Source organism: Haliotis cracherodii, unplaced genomic scaffold, assembly GCF_022045235.1.
Source record: "Haliotis cracherodii isolate W230 unplaced genomic scaffold, xgHalCrac1.p SCAF_4, whole genome shotgun sequence".
Taxonomy (NCBI): domain Eukaryota; kingdom Metazoa; phylum Mollusca; class Gastropoda; order Lepetellida; family Haliotidae; genus Haliotis; species Haliotis cracherodii.
The window spans coordinates 3,856,809-3,875,745 of NW_027266297.1; the positions used below are offsets into that span (position 1 = coordinate 3,856,809).

The 18,937-nt window shown below is 39.3% G+C and overlaps 1 protein-coding gene across 1 annotated transcript; it reads left to right on the forward strand.

The window, feature by feature from the left end:
* Positions 1 to 204: 204 nt before the first annotated feature.
* Positions 205 to 12,638, forward strand: LOC139478670 (F-box/WD repeat-containing protein 9-like). The gene is made up of 9 exons (XM_071261234.1): positions 205 to 378; positions 2,194 to 2,442; positions 4,318 to 4,457; positions 5,123 to 5,251; positions 6,380 to 6,492; positions 8,187 to 8,421; positions 8,882 to 8,995; positions 11,541 to 11,699; positions 12,542 to 12,638. Exons 1-9 carry the CDS (start codon positions 354 to 356, stop codon positions 12,617 to 12,619), a joined length of 1,242 nt encoding a protein of 413 aa, XP_071117335.1. The 5' UTR covers positions 205 to 353; the 3' UTR covers positions 12,620 to 12,638.
* The last annotated feature ends 6,299 nt before the right edge of the window (positions 12,639 to 18,937 follow it).

Consider the following 18,937-nt stretch of genomic DNA (forward strand, 5'->3'; position numbering starts at 1 on the left):
TTAGGAGCAAATATTTCGGTTGGTAACATTTCCCCCATTCATTGCCGCGTTTTCAACGAATTGTAATAAATACTTACGTCGTTAAACGAAAGGTGTATAATTTTAATTCGATTTAATACGAACTATTACGTTTGAGGGGCATTTCCGGTTGCCCTAAATTAACCAATGACATCAGATCTTACATTTACTGTCGGCGAGGATCTATAAGCTGTCATTCTTCAAAATAGATTTCGGTGACCAAAAGAGTTAACAATATTACTGAGTCATGACGCGTCAATGTGTTCAATCTATGTTATTTTAACAAGTTCCATTCTTTTGTCGAATGCTACAGGAAATAGTTACTGTTTGAGGAAATGAATTGCTGCTCGTCAATAAATGGTAAGAAAAACACCAGAATAAGTTGGCTTGTTGCCCAGAATTTTGGAATTTACATTTTCTACACTTTGGCGGGTGCATGTATTTTGAATTCTGGTTTTTGTTGTAGTCTGTCCGGTTTGCCTTGCTCACCCCCGAAAAAAACAACCTTGATTTTAGCCAAAGATGTATTATTCTTAAAATAGATCTACTAAAATTGTGAAAATACTTGAAAGTAACTTTTTTTAGGGTATGAACAACCGTAAAACATCTCATTCACTTTTAAAAGACAACTTTCTCTTAACAAGAAGCCATCATCTAAGTATTTGCAAAGGTCACAGTGAACATCATACATTATGTATAATACTTATTTCCTATATGTAATTTACGCCTTATGCATTTGGAAGTTATATACTATATCATTTGAATACTTGATAACAATCTTATAACAGAAGTCGGTCATGGCAACCTGTAGCCGACTGCCTCTGTGGTCTAGTGGTAGAGAGTGCCCGGAGAGTGGAAGGTCTGGGTTCGATCCCCAGCCTTGTCGTACCAAAAGAAGGTACTTGTTATTTCCCTCCCTGGCACACAGTATTAAGGGACTAAAACAAGGACTGGTCGGCTCGGAGTCAGTATACTGTGTCCGAGTGGAAAATTCATGTTTAACTGCGGCATGGTGTCTCAGCATGCTCAGTGGGATAGCACTATGAAATCTGCATTAGTACAAGAGAGCGTGCCTGACCAAGACCAAAGACATGAAATATAACATTATTTTTATTTTTCCCTTTCATTTTGAACTGAAAACTTAAGTAGAAAAAGTTCCTGTGAGGTATTCATCAGGTGGGAGGGATAAACACAGATCAGCATATAATAAGCCAATCTAACCACAATACCCGAAACAATATACCCTGACTGAAACTAGTGCCATGAAGCTTGAAAAAGATCGGATTGGATAATGTTGGTCAAAGTTCATGAAAGGTTGTTCTGACATGACCTGTAATGGAATGTCCTCAGATCTTCGTGGTAGTGAGAACTAAGATCTGATTTTAATGAGATTGCAAAATAGACTGGGCTGCAGGTATTTTAAACACTGCCTAAAGGCATGAGGCATTTTTATGAAGGTACCTCGAGGCATGGGGCATTCTTATAAAGGTACCTCGAGGCATTGGGCTTTCAGTTTTAAAGCTGTATGGCTTGAGGCTGCATCTTTATTACACAGTTCTGTATGCATTATATTCTTCCATCGTCATGACTACATGTATATATGTGTGCCTATGACATCCTTATTGGGAAGCTGGATGCAAAGGAGTCTTTGTGTCAGATTCACCAACAAGGCTATGTGGTCAAAATGAATTATGTTCATAATAAATGAAGAAGTGCTTACTGTAGTTCTTTTGCTTATCGGGGGCACGGGTTGCCCAGGTTCGCAGTGCAGAGTTGCGTCCCTTGGGCACGCCAGAAACCTATGATTGTGAGTTCGAATCCCGGGTTCGCCCCGATTATGTTTCTAGGTTTGTCAGCACCATACCCGTGCTCGTGGGTTTCATCAAAGTGGTAAACATCTGAGACCTGCGTCACTTTGGGCTTTCCTCCCACATTAAGCTGACACGCCCTGATATAACTGGAATACTGTTAAAAGCGGCGTTAAACCCAACTCACTCACCCACCAGACATTTGCTTTCATATGAGGCAGCTGAAAGACTTGCTTCTTTGCATGCTATATTATCAACCATTTGTATATATGGACCGGACTTGACAATTCACAGACGGCCATTATACAGCTGGTATATTGCTGACCGTGGTAAAGCATCCTTCTCTCACTTATTGTCTTCCATACAGTGCCAATGTATGGTGTAGTTGATGAGGAAACATCAATGGCAGCTACAGATGCTGACGATGGTGGCCTCAACCTGACCCTGGATCAGCTGCCTCCGGAGCTGCTCATCAGGATATGTGATTTCCTTGATGCTCGGGTCATTCACAAGTTGCAACATGTGTGCAGAGTCTTTGAAGAACTGTTGTCAGGAGACACCTATTTCAAAACAAGAGTCAGTCGACGATGGCCAAAGATGTACCCTGCCATTCCAGGTAGATCCGATATCATTTCTCACAATCAATGTGTTTAGTCTGCAACTTTAGCAAAAAGTCCAAAGCTTGAGTCAGTAACATTGTATTCGGTCTTGTAATGTGAGTAATGTGAGTTGCTTGAGTCAGTAACATTGTATTCGGTCTTGTAATGTGTGTTGCTTGAGTCAGTAACATTGTATTCGGTCTTGTAATGTGAGTCATGTGAGTTGCTTGAGTCAGTCACATTGTATTCGGTCTTGTAATGTGAGTCATGTGAGTTGCTTGAGTCAGTAACATTGTATTGGGTCTTGTAATGTGAGTCATGTGAGTTGCTTGAGTCAGTCACATTGTATTCGGTCTTGTAATGTGTGTTGCTTGAGTCAGTAACATTGTATTCGGTCTTGTAATGTGAGTTGCTTGAGTCAGTAACATTGTATTCGGTCTTGTAATGTGAGTTGCTTGAGTCAGTCACATTGTATTCGGTCTTGTAATGTGAGTTGCTTGAGTCAGTAACATTGTATTCGGTCTTGTAATGTGAGTCATGTGAGTTGCTTGAGTCAGTCACATTGTATTCGGTCTTGTAATGTGAGTTGCTTGAGTCAGTCACATTGTATTCGGTCTTGTAATGTGAGTTGCTTGAGTCAGTCACATTGTATTCGGTCTTGTAATGTGAGTTGCTTGAGTCAGTCACATTGTATTCGGTCTTGTAATGTGAGTTGCTTGAGTCAGTCACATTGTATTCGGTCTTTTAATGTGAGTTGCTTGAGTCAGTCACATTGTATTCGGTCTTGTAATGTGAGTTGCTTGAGTCAGTAACATTGTATTCGGTCTTGTAATGTGAGTAATGTGAGTCGCTTGAGTCAGTCACATTGTATTCCGTCTTGTAATGTGAGTTGCTTGAGTCAGTAACATTGTATTCGGTCTTGTAATGTGAGTTGCTTGAGTCAGTAACATTGTATTCGGTCTTGTAATATGAGTCATGTGAGTTGGTACACCTGATGAAAATGTACAGAAAATGATGCCAAGAATTAAGTTTAGTCAAATAAACTCAAAAGCGTTGGCATTGACAATGGTTTGTTGCAGGCACTATTAATAGGAAAGAACTGTGCTGTCACCTTCATTTAAGTTTAGCATTTACTTGTATACCAGAACTTGTTCACTGTCAGTGACCAGGTATTGCAACATTGCCAGGATTGTCAATGGCTATTTGTTAGTTGACAAACATTGTTTTTTAGAAATGAAATAAGAAATGTCAAACTGTCAGGAATAGATAATACAATGCATGATATTAGTACTGAATATACAGAGCTCCAGATAACTTTTTGAGCATTTGAGTTTTTACTCGAAAGTTTCTGTTTTTATTGGGTTATTACATTTTTCATTGGGTGACCAATATTTTTTCACTCATCCATTCATCACTCTATTGGGTTTTTCCCAAAATGAGTTAACATTTTGAGATTTAAAAAAATAATGGTTTAGATGTATATAAGCGTTCTAACTATAGGCTTGTACTCTGTACCCAAGTTAATTGAAAGTAATTGGGTTTCTAATATTTTGGGGAGTATTTTACGCAAATACGCAGCTTATCTGTAGCTCTGATATAGAATCCCTTGATGATCATAAATAATGAATGAGGAATGATTATGATTGACAAACAAACATGATTTTTCCTAATCATTTTGATAATTTTGAATACATAAGTTTGTCAGCATGAAGATGTTCTTGTACTTGTGATTCTATTTGTTTTCATCGTTACTTCTGATGCTCCTCAATGCAGAATTGCTCAATTGGACTTCCATTTTGTATGCACAAGAGGTTAAGATATTGCAAAAATAACACTTAAATGGCTTTTTGACAGCAATTCATCAATTTGATGCAATATTTGCTGTCCATCAGTTGACAACTTGGACTGGCAGGAGGCGTGTGCAGAAAGGGAGGAAACTCATGCCGCATGGACGAACCAGGAAGCTCACCTGGAACATTTCACCTATAATGACTATATGTTTGCTGCTGTTGATACTGTCCACCTGATGAAGGTGAGCTAACTCGTTACTGGAAAACTAATATTTCATCCTATTTATACAAATGCAAATTCAGAATGGTTGCAAATAATTTACATTGCAAATCCTGGGCAATCTCAAAAAGTTTGTTCGTTGTTTAGCGCCTCACTCAGCAATATTCCAGCTATATCACGGCAGTCTAATAATAATCAAGTCTTGACCAGAAAATCCAGTTATTTAGATCATAAGCATCAATCCATGCAATTGATACAATGATATGCATCAACCAAGTCAGCCAGCCTGATCACCTGATCATGTTAGTCGCCTACGACAAGCAAGGTTGCCTTTTACGGCAAGAATGGGTTGCTGAAGACCTATTCTATGGATGTTTAATACATTACAATTAATCAAAATGTAGTTTGCTTGACACATATAACTGATATTTCTATTCTTGTCATTCATATACTCAATGTTTAGTTTGTCAGTGGTTGATTGGTTTTACTCTAACATTGAAATACTCATCTCTAACAGGCTTACGCTTTCTCAACGTGCACAAGTATGATATCAGTAACATTCAGTGATGAGCGCCACATGTCGTTAGTCTCAGATGCTTGTTCCAAGTGGACCTATTGAATATCAAAGAAGAGGGTAAGTACATAGATGAGCCTTCTTATGGTGTCTTTACTTCATCATATTCATAGGATGGACAGATTCTGGCTGCTGGATCACGAGATCGCTACTTGACCATCCTTGACCTTGCCAAGTATGACGCCACAAAGGAAGACTCCAAGAAGGACATGGAAATTTTCAGTGACAACAAGGTCCACAAGGTAACAATGGGCGTAGAACATTCATGTGTGCGTCAGGTTTCTGGTCGGCACTGGGCAAGCAGCTAGGTCACATGTCAAGTTCGCATTCAGCCTTCTTAGAACATCTTTAGTCAAACCATATATTAAAACATGATGGCTGTTAGCAAGCCTGTAAACAGCTCTGTATATACTGGGAGGAAAACAAAGGTATCAAGCGCTGCGACAGAGTATGGACTCTACACAACTAAGGGAGGTAACTCTAAATTATGAGAGATCAGAGTCATTACCAGAACATGATATTTTTTCAAGTGCTTCCATCAAATTGCTGCCACTTCCAATCAGTCACTAACTAACAATATATTTATTGTCACATAACAGATGATGTGGATAACAGTTCTGCAGGAGGGACTTATGAAGGATTTCTAGGCGTGTACATATTTGGGATTTTTTACAAAACTCTTTGTAATGCATTTCATTAAGGTACAAAAGACTCTCTCTCAGTTTTATTTTTGTCACCAGTTAAATGCAAGTTGCCATTGCAAAATATTATCATTAACCTGACTTTTCTGTGGGACTGAAACACCTCAAAATGCTCATATAAACCCCTGACCATATTGGGTGCGCTTCTTGGGCACGGATGTTTATGAATCTTGAAGCTAGACATGATAAAGTAATCCTCATTGGAAAATACTTCCACTGTTTATCTGAACCAAAGTAATCAAATGTCACACATTTTCGTTCGTGTCAGATGAGACATTGATACACAGATTAATCCTCCCTTGCCTGAACTTGACCCTTGACCCAAGGTGGTATGATGCACCAGATCTTCAGATGGAAGATTGTGGAGTGCGGTTTTAAACAAATGAACAAAACAGTGGAACCCGACGTTGGTCATGGTGTCAACTACTGGTCTCTCTGACCAAGACATTTTAATTTAGCTGGGGAATTTGCAACATCACAAATAAAGACACAAACATTGATTAAACGGTCCAATCCTTCATTCTTGATGGTATTTTAGGAACCTCCATTTTAGTTGACCTCCTCCATATCAATCCTGCCAACATTTCAGAATGTTCTGCATATTAACCAAGTCTGTAATCCGATTGGTTAGATTGAATGAAGTAAACAACTGTTGGATGTTGTGCACAGGGATGGATCTGGTCCATGGATTCGCAGGACAACATCCTGGCCACAGGATCCTGGGATACCTTCATCCGACTGTGGGACCTGCAGGCCGGAGTAGCTCCAGCAGATGTGTTCAAGTAAGCCTGAATCTGACACGATTGTTATACCAGATATTAATGAGAATTTAGTTCCTGACAGTTTTCCTTGAAACTCTAGACTTGTTCCCATTTGTACCTGCGACAGACCAAGCAGAGGATCTGGGCACCAGTCTGTACTGAAACTTGTTCTCAATGAGATCAAAATTTGGTTATGAATGTCAGTTCGACCTCACACTCAGGTGCAGTGATGACTTAGCATGTAACACTGGGTAGGAGAGTCAGATTGACCCCACCCTCAGGTGCAGTGATGACTTAGCATGTAACACTGGGTAGGAGAGTCAGATTGACCCCACCCTCAGGTGCAGTGATGACTTAGCATGTAACACTGGGTAGGAGAGTCAGATTGACCCCACACTCAGGTGCAGTGATGACTTCGCAGGTAACTCTGGGTAGGAGAGTCAGATCGACCCCACCCTCAGGTGCAGTGATGACTTAGCATGTAACACTGGGTAGGAGAGTCAGATTGACCCCACACTCAGGTGCAGTGATGACTTAGCATGTAACTCAGGGTAGGAGAGTCAGATTGACCCCACCCTCGGGGGCAGTGATGACTTAGCATGTAACTCAGGGCAGGAGAGTCAGATTGACCCCACACTCAGGTGCAGTGATGACTTAGCATGTAACACTGGGTAGGAGAGTCAGATTGACCCCACACTCAGGAGCAGTGATGACTTAGCATGTAACTCTGGGTAGGAGAGTCAGATTGACCCACACTCAGGTGCAGTGATGACTTAGCATGTAACTCTGGGTAGGAGAGTCAGATTGACCCACCTTCAGGTGCAGTGATGACTTAGCATGTAACTCTGGGTAGGAGAGTCAGATCGACCCGTGACAGAAGCAAGGCAGAAAGTTTGCTTCAAATTGTGTTTAAATCATCAAACAAAATAAAAAAATTGTGTCTAACTAATTCTTACCCGGTATTTGCGGACACAAATTGATTTTTGAACACACTCAGTACCCCTAAAGTTTACTTACAATACTATATCACTAATCCCTGTTACGAGTAATTTCTCATGTTTTCTTGGTCTTGACGTCATCAAACTGTGTGTACTTCAAGATTATGTGCACACGTTCCTGTTACATTTTACAGCAGTGTGTCGTTAATTTATGTGACACTGGCAGCAGACCAGCCTATGTTTCAACTTTGATCAATTTTAGGGATGAGGGTGCAACCTGGTTTGTTTGGTGACACTAGGTTTTCTTGTCAATGGACACCTGGTGGTGCAAGCTAATCAAGTTCCTTATGATGTTACATCAAGCTCTGCTGGGCAGTGTTAAACGAGAAAAGAGTCCTTGAAAAATGCTTCAAAAGTGATTGAATTTAGAGTCCACAGATCTGTTTGAACCCTGAATAAGTACAATACATGTTTCACGTTTGGCTGCTTTCCTGAAGTTGGCTTTGTGTGATGAAGACTATATGCTCTATGTTTTTGGCTTAACGTCAACACAGCATCCTATAGGGACACTTCAATAAACATCAAAACAGCTGCATGGAGTGATTTGCCCTATGCATCATTTGTTTTCTTGTCTTATGTTTTTGTTTTGCATAGTTGCATCCCTCCGATTCAATCTGATTATATTTCTAGTTTTGTCAGCACCATACCCATGCTCTTGGGTTTCACCAAAGTGGTTGCTCTGACATAGATTTTTTCAAATATTCTCTCCATCATCAGATGCAAAACAGCAGTTCTTGATCTGCACCTAGAACACGATCTTATCATTGCGGCGGGCTACGACAAGAATCTGCACCTGATTGACCGTCGTAGTGGCACCATCACCAAGAAAACATATCACAGAAAACCGGTGTTGTGTGTTGCTGTGGACGACCAGTTCATCATCACAGGAAGTGAAGACAAAACAATCTGCATTTATGACCGGAGAGCAGATAAGAATTACAAGAGACTAGAGGTACAATGTCCAGCTGTGTCTGAATTTGAACTTGTAATCCTTATTCACTGGGATTGAAATGTTTTTTTTGTCAACTGTGATTCGGGCCCTTGGGGTGTTTTGACGTGTCCTTTGAAATTTAAGTGTGCCATCAATAAGATAATTTTTACTCACTGACCATTGTAGTCAACATGGAGTTGGTAGATAATCAACCCTAACAGCTTCCATTTACAGCTGTTATGAAATGTTTGGCTGCTAAGTTGACCCATTGGAGTTGACTGACAAATGAAACTGTCATGACAGTCATTGCTTGCTCGTTAACATAACTATCAGTCCGTTACCCGTCACTCCGTTCATGGTTGTAGGCCACCTAGCACTGTGGAGAGTTGTGTCCAGTGGCAGGGATAGTATAAGTCAGGGAATGGGACTTCTCTGTAAGGAGCTTGTGTATTCATTAAGGGAGACAACTTCCTCCTTTCAGCTGGACACCTACCCTCTTGACATGAGCTATGGCAACAACCAGCTGTGGTATGGAGACAAGCAAGGATTTCTACATCTCATGGATACTGCAAATGGTGCTTTTGATCTTGTTGAGGTAAACACAAAACTTCCTGGGCTGAAAGGAGGCACGTGTGACTGAGCTTGATAACCTGTTGATAAAACTGAATTTTTCTTAGCTTTATAACCAGATAAAACTGTATTTTTTCTTAGCTTGATAACCTGTTGAAACTGTAATTTTACTGGCTGAGCTTGATAACCTGTTGATGAAGCTGTAATTTTACTGAGCTTGAGAACCTGTGAGGGGGCATGGGTGGCTCAGTCGTCTAAGGCGCTGCAATTCACTGTGCAGAGTTGTGTCCCTTGGGCACGCCAGAAACCTATGATTGTGGGTTCGAATCCCGGTTCGCCCCTATTATGTTTCTAGGTTTGTCAGCACCATAACCGTGCTCAGGGGTTTCACCGAAGTGGTAAACATCTGAGACCTGCATGACTTCGGGCTTTCCTCCCTCATTAAGCTGACACGCCGCGATATAACTGGAATATTGTTAAAAGCGGCGTTAAACCAAACTCACTCACACTCCTGGGCTGAAACAGTACAGCAAACATCATTAACATGAGCAATTGTTTTCTGATTTGGACAATATAGAACATGGGGGTGGTAGTTTTCTTTGTCTTATATTCATGTTATTCTGAGGTAATGTTTTTCATTTTTATGGCTAATGGATATTTCCAAAACAGTTTATAGGGGTTATCTGACTAATTATTTTTATGTGTGTTGCAATATTGTTTTGTTTCATTTGGCATGGACATGTGTAGGGCTGTTGGTTTTGTAGGATAAAATACATTCAAATACGGTACTTTTCAAAGTGCAGTATTAGGATATGATATCAGATTTGCAGATAATTAAACTTTTTGAAACAGTAGGTGTTCATGTATATCATGTAATGGTGAAGGGCTTTCTGCATTAATTGCAGCTACACCCTCCTTAGTAATGAATTAAACTGAAGAGGTTGTGGTCAAGCAGATAGCATAGCATTGGTATGGACTGTTATGTATGATTTAGGATTTCATTTTACAAGTTGCTGACCCAAGATTGACTGCTGTATTGTAATGTCTGTTTGTTCCTTGTTGAGCAGTGTAGAGTACAAGTATAGTGTGTTCGTTCCTTGTTGAGCACTGTTGTATACAACTGTATTGTGTTCGTTGCTTGTTGAAAAACAATCACGTACAAGTATATTGTGTTGGTTACATGTTGAGCACTGTTGAGTACAAGTATAGTGTGTTGGTTCCATGTTGAGCACTGTAGAGTACAAGTATAGTGTGTTGGTCCCATGTTGAGCACTGTAGAGTACAAGTATAGTGTGTTGGTCCCATGTTGAGCACTGTAGAGTACAAGTATAGTGTGTTGGTCCCATGTTGAGCACTGTAGAGTACAAGTATAGTGTGTTGGTTCCATGTTGAGCACTGTAGAGTACCAGTATAGTGTGTTGGTTCCATGTTGAGCACTGTAGAGTACAAGTATAATGTGTTCGTTCCTTGTTGAGCACTGTTGTATACAACTGTATTGTGTTCGTTGCTTGTTGAAAAACAATCACGTACAAGTATATTGTGTTGGTTACATGTTGAGCACTGTTGAGTACAAGTATAGTGTGTTGGTTCCATGTTGAGCACTGTAGAGTACAAGTATAATGTGTTCGTTCCTTGTTGAGCACTGTTGTATACAACTGTATTGTGTTCGTTGCTTGTTGAAAAACAATCACGTACAAGTATATTGTGTTGGTTACATGTTGAGCACTGTTGAGTACAAGTATAGTGTGTTGGTTCCATGTTGAGCACTGTAGAGTACAAGTATAGTGTGTTGGTTCCATGTTGAGCACTGTAGAGTACAAGTATAGTGTGTTGGTCCCATGTTGAGCACTGTAGAGTACAAGTATAGTGTGTTGGTTCCATGTTGAGCACTGTAGAGTACAAGTATAGTGTGTTGGTTCCATGTTGAGCACTGTAGAGTACCAGTATAGTGTGTTGGTTCCATGTTGAGCACTGTAGAGTACAAGTATAATGTGTTCGTTCCTTGTTGAGCACTGTTGTATACAACTGTATTGTGTTCGTTGCTTGTTGAAAAACAATCACGTACAAGTATATTGTGTTGGTTACATGTTGAGCACTGTTGAGTACAAGTATAGTGTGTTGGTTCCATGTTGAGCACTGTAGAGTACAAGTATAGTGTGTTGGTCCCATGTTGAGCACTGTAGAGTACAAGTATAGTGTGTTGGTTCCATGTTGAGCACTGTAGAGTACAAGTATAGTGTGTTGGTTCCATGTTGAGTACAAGTATAGTGTGTTGGTTCCATGTTGAGTACAAGTATAGTGTGTTGGCTCCATGTAGAGTACAAGTATAGTGTGTTGGTTCCATGTTGAGTACAAGTATGGTGTGTTGGCTCCATGTTGAGTACAAGTATAGTGTGTTGGCTCCATGTTGAGTACAAGTATAGTGTGTTGGCTCCATGTAGAGTACAAGTATAGTGTGTTGGTTTCATGTTGAGTACAAGTATAGTGTGTTGGTCCCATTTTGAGTACAAGTATATTGTGTTGGTTCCATGTTGAGCACTGTAGAGTACAAGTTTATTTGTTGGTTCCAGAAATATGATGTCGGACACAAGGGGAAGCTGACCGGAGTCGTCCACACCCTCGGCGCGGTTTACACAAGCTCCACGGACCACACAATCAAAGTGCTGGAACCCAGTCGCAACCCTGGAGTCATAGCGACCCTCACCAGTCATCTTGATGGAGTAACAGGGGTAGGAGTCTGACTTCTCACATCTTTCAACCAAGGTTCTGAAGAACTGGGCCATGTGTTCATTCTAGAGTGAGGCATTGCATCTCTTTCATTGCGCTGTAGGAAGCCATGTGTTCATTCTAGTGTGAGGCATTGCATCTCTTTCATTGCGCTGTAGGAAGCCATGTGTTCATTCTAGAGTGAGGCATTGCATCTCTTTCAGTTGCGCTGTAGGAAGCCATGTGTTGTACAGGGAGTGTGGTTTCAAATTCAAGTGCAAATATGATGCATTAATTGCTGCAGCAACAGCTTGCGCAATACGCCAGAATGTTAAATGGGAAATTATTGCAAATGGCAATCCTTTTCTTTTCATGAGGATTCTTATTCAGAGTAGAACGCTTCCCTCCATGGGGATTCTTGGCAGCAATAGGACCCGAGTACCTGGTTCTGGTCCTGGTCCTGACCATGATGCTATACATGAGCTATCTTAGGATCAAAACTGGAATACTGGAATACTGTTTAAAGCGGCGTTAAACCAAACTCACTCACTCACTCACTCTAATAGTTCATATTGTATCCATCTAGAGTAAAGCTTGGCTTCAAGACAACCACATAAAAAAAAATGAAAAAAGGAACTAAATTTACACAGACACATACATGAAGCATATTGACATGTTAATATTAGTAGCATGTTATTTGTAAACAACCAATGAGTGTGTTTTAGTTACTAAGGGATGTAACTCTTGCTACACTCTGACAAGGCTGAAGCATCTTTTATAAAAGTTTATATACAGGTATGCAGTGTCCGTGTTGACTTGTGACATTATGGTACAGGTTTATATTTTGAGTTCTTGCTTGTTTCAGATTTCCTACCAGAATGGTGTTCTTGCCAGTGCCAGTTGTGACATTTCAGTTGGTATATGGAGACCCAGACAACACTAAGCGACAGGACCACCCACCCAGGACCGTCTTCCTCGGGTGTTGTGAAACCATGCAAAACTTCAATATCTAATATAACCAAAAATCTTAATTGCTTTATTTTAAGCGTAGGGGAGTTAACAGGTCTGCAAGTTTTCCGTCCAACTAGATCATCTTTTTAGTAAAAGTCTGCTGTAATCTTGATATTTTTACTCTGAAAAATGAATAGCGTCACTGTGTGATAGGTGAAGTTTAAGGTGTCTGTGTAGGGTTATGTCTCAAAACGTTGTTCACCTGACAAAACACTCCTCACATGATGGAAACAACTGATGTTGTTCTGACCAGACACATTGGCATGTGTTTGCCTTCACGTTGAATCGTTGTTTAAGATGATTTATCTCCACTAAGTCGCCAATTCAAGTTCTACCCTTACACAAAATCCATCTTTGAACACACGCAATACTTTTAAAGTTTATTTACAATGCTACGACACTAATCCCTGTATTATGTGAAATTTGTCATGCTTTCTTAGGCGTGATGTCATCAATGTGTGGTTACTTCAAGGTTATGTGCACACGTTCCTATATATTTTACTGCAACGTGTCAATAATTTATGTGACACTTGCAGCAGACCAGCCTAAGTTTCAACTTTGATCAATTTTAGGGATGAGGGTGCAACCTGGTTTGTTTGGTGCAACTAGGTTTTCTTGTCAACATCCACAATGGTGGAAGTTAGATCAAGCTCCTTAAATCGAGCCCTGCGATGTTACATGATGTTCAGAAAGTGACAACTCATTCCATGTGAAGAGTAAAGTAGGTAGCTCTCATCGCAACACATGACCCAAAAGACCTGTGTTGGTCTCTCTGTGTAGAGTTCTGTCATCCAAGGTGTCTTGGATGAAGAGATGCGACAGATACTGATGTTTATGTAACATCTATATTTATTATATACCAGGTTTGATCATATTTAAGGGGTATTGTATGTGATCTGTATCCAGTGTATATTGCTGTGGCCATAATATAATGTGTACATTTTTTATAAGCATTTAAAATCAAATGTTCTCGTAGGGGCATCCCAAGGGTACCTGTGATAGTCTTTAATGAAATATTTTTACACTGTTTTTTAAGTTGGAAAGCTGACAAATCCCATCACACGATTGGTCAGATGTTCACCAACTTTTGTGTCAACTTGATGTGTGTATCTTTGTTGCAAATACAAGGTGTCTGGAGCGCTGCAATTCCCTCTTCAAATTATGGTCGGCCCTCAGTGCCGAGATACTATAATCGTGGGTTAAAGTGCCAGACGTTGGCTGAATTTAATCCCAGGCTTGTTATCACAATGTACCTGTGATCTAAACTCACTCACTCACTCACTCACTGTTACAAATACAAGAACAGGACATGAGAAGTGGTGTTTCGTGTAAACATGGTAACTGCTGTATTAACCAATGATCTGACTAGAGAATTATTTAGGAAGAATAGATTTAATATTTCTTGATGATAATTTCAAACCTCCAACATACATGTTCAGTTTTAAATTATATTATGATTTCTGAAGTCCAACAATATACCTTAAGAACACAAAAGGACTATCCTCTAATTGCAGTGTAGATATGTAGAGCAATACTCAGAGTCAAATGAAATAGAATTATAAGCCTGAACAGTGATAATTAAAAAAACAGATTCTTTAAATGATGGTAGTGATCTGTATAGGTTTTTGTTAAATTAATCCTAATGGATCATGTGGTCAGGGTCAGTGACTTGGTAGATTGCATGTCATTTTACACAATGGTGTGGATCGTTCCTCATAATTTGAATCACTTGAATGTCTGATCTATATTTGATTATTTCAGACTGTCGTCACATAGCTTGAATATTAATGAGTTCTGTGTTGAAAAACAAACAAATATACAAACAATATTATTTATCCTTGTAGCTCAAAATCCGGGAGAAGACAAACATTCCAAACGGTGTAGCTAGCAACTAATCAAATACAAACAAACTCAACCCCTGACCACACGGGGTTTTTTTTGAGAAAGTAAGTCTGTAAACTAAGTAATTATGAAAAAAAAGTCCTCAATGTTTGTTCTGTTCTTGTGGGGCCTCATTGAACAAAACCATCATAGTACTAAGACCAGGTCATCGGTTACAACTGTAGATTCTAAGTACATTTTCCATAGCTTTGAAATAATTGGCTGTCAGATTGACAGATATTGAACCACGAAAACCATCTGTAACCTAGCTCCAGTTAAGTCCTGTATTTGTCCGGGTGCAATGGTTTTGTTAAAGCTTACTCCATATAGTGAAAGTGTGATGCTTCAAATTTTGCCCTTCTCATTACAAGAAATGTGGCAAAGTATTCAGAAGTTCCTGATATTTTGTTTTCTTTTGATTGTTGATATGTTACATCACTGTACATGGTGCCATTTTCTTTGAGAATAAAAAAAACTAGTTTTCATAACTGTAGTCATGTATTCACTTTTGAGATAAACATTGTGTTTTTTAGATTTGTGGGGATTTGTATTTTGAACTGACAGTTCACCCCAGAGGTTTCAAATAATAAGATTGCAGCACATTTTACACTTGATAACTGCAAGATCTGATAACATTATGGCCGTGAAAGGCGACTGCTTGTCGTGAAAGGCGACTAACGGGATCGGGTGGTCAGGTTCGCTGACATGATGCATGTCATCGATCCCAATTGCATGGATCGATGCTCATGACATCAATCACTGGATTGTCTGGTCCAGACTCGGTTATTTACAGACCACCGTCATATAGCTGGAATATTGCTGAGTGCGGCGTTAAACAACAGAGCAAGCAAGATAACATTATGTTTACTGATTTTGTATAAGCGATACGTTATTGGTAACTATACTCAGCAAAAAAAGGAACGCAAAAGTAGTAAATGTGTGACAGTGTGCCAACATCGTACTAAATTAAAACACAAAATAAATTGGTAATTTCTGTATGGATGGGGATTGATTTGTGTGGATAGAATGAGGTACCGCAAAAACACAACCACGTGAGATTCTGGTGCTGAAACACACCAACATGACATGCACGAGCATCATCACTTGTTAGTCTATGAAAACGTTCGGTTTTCATTTGCATGCCATCACAATCTTACAGCAAGTGAAGAGCGAACACATGTCACGACTGACGGAAGCCCAACGCAACAAAGCCATCGGCCGCCTACAAACAGGATGATTTCGTTTATAGTTCCAACAATTGGACAGTGGTCACTACAAACTGGATCAAGTCCTGTACACTATCAATGTCTGTCACAGAAAATATCAAACTATCAACGTACTGGAATGTGTTCCTCGTAGGTTCTCTAATAATTTTTGAAAGTCCATGCACCATTTGAAAATATTCGATTTATGGATTATTTCTCTCGAAGTATGCCTATGTTAAAATGTCCTGCAATTACAGTGTACATATTCATATCAACTGCGTTTCCTATTGCTTGATCAATTAGTTCCCAATACACTTCACACTTATAAACATTACCAATTAAATAATCATGAATTTTGCAATAACACGTACCAATATCTCTCCGGGACCAACTATAAGAAACTGATCCATATATTTGACATACATATTATCTCTAACGTAAATAGCTACGCCACAGCCTAGAGTTGACCTGTCATTCCAAAATGGAACCTGGAAACCAGGAATAATTATGTCGCTGTCGTGTATACACGTGTGTAACCATGTTTCAGATATGCAAATTACATCATAATGTCTAAGTTCAACTTCAAGGATATCTAGTTTGTCTTTAATACAACGAACGTTTAGATGAATAATATTTTAATCTGTGCCTATTAAGGGTCCGGGGTTAAGATGAACATATCCACAGCAGAGGAGCAGTATTGAAAGGAAAATTGAAACTGATGAATTATATAAGCGGAGAGACTTTAAATTATTTATACTACTCAAAAGAAGTTAAGGATCACCCGATTCTTTCATATTGGTAATGTTAATCTGTCATGGCATGAGAGATTAACTATTGTAATATGAAAGAATCAGGTGATCCTTAACTTCTTTTGAGTAGTATATGAAGATTTTCTATTTTGATTTGTGTTTGGTAAAGGGTAACTTATGAAACAAGCTGATGGTCAAAGGGTATATAAAAGAAAGAATACTTTTGAAGTAACATTAAACACCACATGAAGAATAATTCACATGGGTTCTTAAAACAGCCAAACTTTATTCAAAATGTTTATAGTCATGTTGCATTTGAACCTTGTAACTTGATAAATGATACATTAGGTAACAGAAAAGACAATTAAAAATATACAGAAAGGCAGAAAATGAGAAAGGGGTTTTAAATTGTTTCTTTGTTGTGGATGCGGTCATTTGCTATTAATTGAAGTACCACTGAAAACTGGAAAAGCAGTTGGAGCCTGGCATCCGACAATGTGACAATGGTCCCGCATTGTTCATGCAATCAACGTATTAGGTGTAAATTCATAAAGATACTCGGAAAACGCGAAAAGAAAGATGTGATGTTTGTGCAACCACGCACGCACGAATACGGTGTTAGCGTTGGGCGTCTCAACGTGCGTGATTCCCGTGCAACCTTTCGAGTTGAGTTGATTGGTTCAACTGTGTCATATGGCCCTGTGACGCAGGAGTAGCATTATGCAGATGTCTGTTTCAATGAATGCTCGTTCCACCCGTGACGAACAGGTCTGGTTGTTGATGAAATATAGTGATAGCTAAATAGACAGATAGTTTTTTCAGATATTGTAGTAAACGTCGGTACCTTAAATTACCTTCCAGACTTATATATACAAACCTTGGATATCCTTTGATATACCAAATATACAAAATTGTATATTTTTGGAAATACCAAATATACAAACTTGCATATTTTTGGATATATCAAATATACAAAACTGTATATTTTTGAAAATACCAAATACACAATATTTGTATATTTTTGGATATATGAAATATAAAAAGTGTATATTTTGGATATATTGGAATCTTCCCTTGTGTGAGGGAGGCATTTGGTCATCACTGTACTAGATGACTGAATATGAACAGTCTTACACTTTCCAACCTTTTTCCTTTTGTGATCACAATGCAGGTCCTGCAACATGAACCTTCTTCCAGATGGACGACACGTGGTAAACCGGGGGGTGTATTTGTAGCAGTACACACTTGGTAGGGAGAAAGGCACATGGAGCACAGCCCTTTACTTTAATAAGTGGTTCTACCAACACTTGCGTTGCTCAACATTGTCAGTTTGCGGGTGGCAATGTAACGATTTAGGATGCCATCGGAACATACCTCATCATTGTTAGTGGCAATATGTTATCTCCCTTGACCAATAATAAACCACTTGAATAAAACTCTCTTTATGAACTATCATTTGAAGACTTTGAAAATGAACATAATTGTTTTAATAATGCTGGGCGTGTAAAATAAAATTACTGAGAAAATTAAAAGTCCATATATTAGGAACAAGGTATTGTGTTGTTGTTTTTTTGTTCTTTAACGCCGCACTCAGCAATATTCCAGCTACACGACGGTGGTCTGTAAATAATCGAGTCTTGACCAGCTGTCAATCGTTTTGTTCCTCTAAGGTATATAAATTCCATGCTATCTCTTGGACTATAACACATCCGAGCTAACGCGTTTCAATTCGGGGCTGGTCAGTAGACGTCGGACTCTGACAAAGCTTCCCCTTGTCTTCAATTGGTTTGTTTGTTTGTTTAACGCCGTGCTCAGCAACTTTCCAGCTATATGACAGTGTTATGTAAATAATCGAGTCAGGACCAGACAATCCAGTAAATTGACACCATGAGCATCGATCCACGCAATTGGAAAACGATGACATGCATCACCCAAGTCACGAGTCTGACCACCTGATCCCGTTAGTCGCCTCTTACACGCATTGTCGCCTATGACAGCACGTGTTGCTGAAGACGTATTCTACCCCAGATCTTCACGAGTTCCTTGTCTTTGAGCTTCTTTTTGTGCCCTCTGAGAAACTGATAAAATGTTCATTTGATCTTGGATTTGAAACTTTTTGACTCCCCTGTATTGGACATGATGTCTGCTCGCGAGATAAGACTGACAAAAGCTCAATCATTTAGACTAGCTAAAACAGAGACCATCATCATAAAACCATTTTGTAAAACTATTGACCTATTTCAAGTCGTTAAACATAAAACACAGGTTCGAATCAGTTCTAAAATCACTATAATTTTAAAACAAACTTAATATGTATTTTTGGAAATGCAGTTTCGGGGCAAAATGGGGCCCCGATACTATTTTGTCATTTTTACGGGCAAGGGAAAAACTTTCTCCACAGGTTTATATTTAATA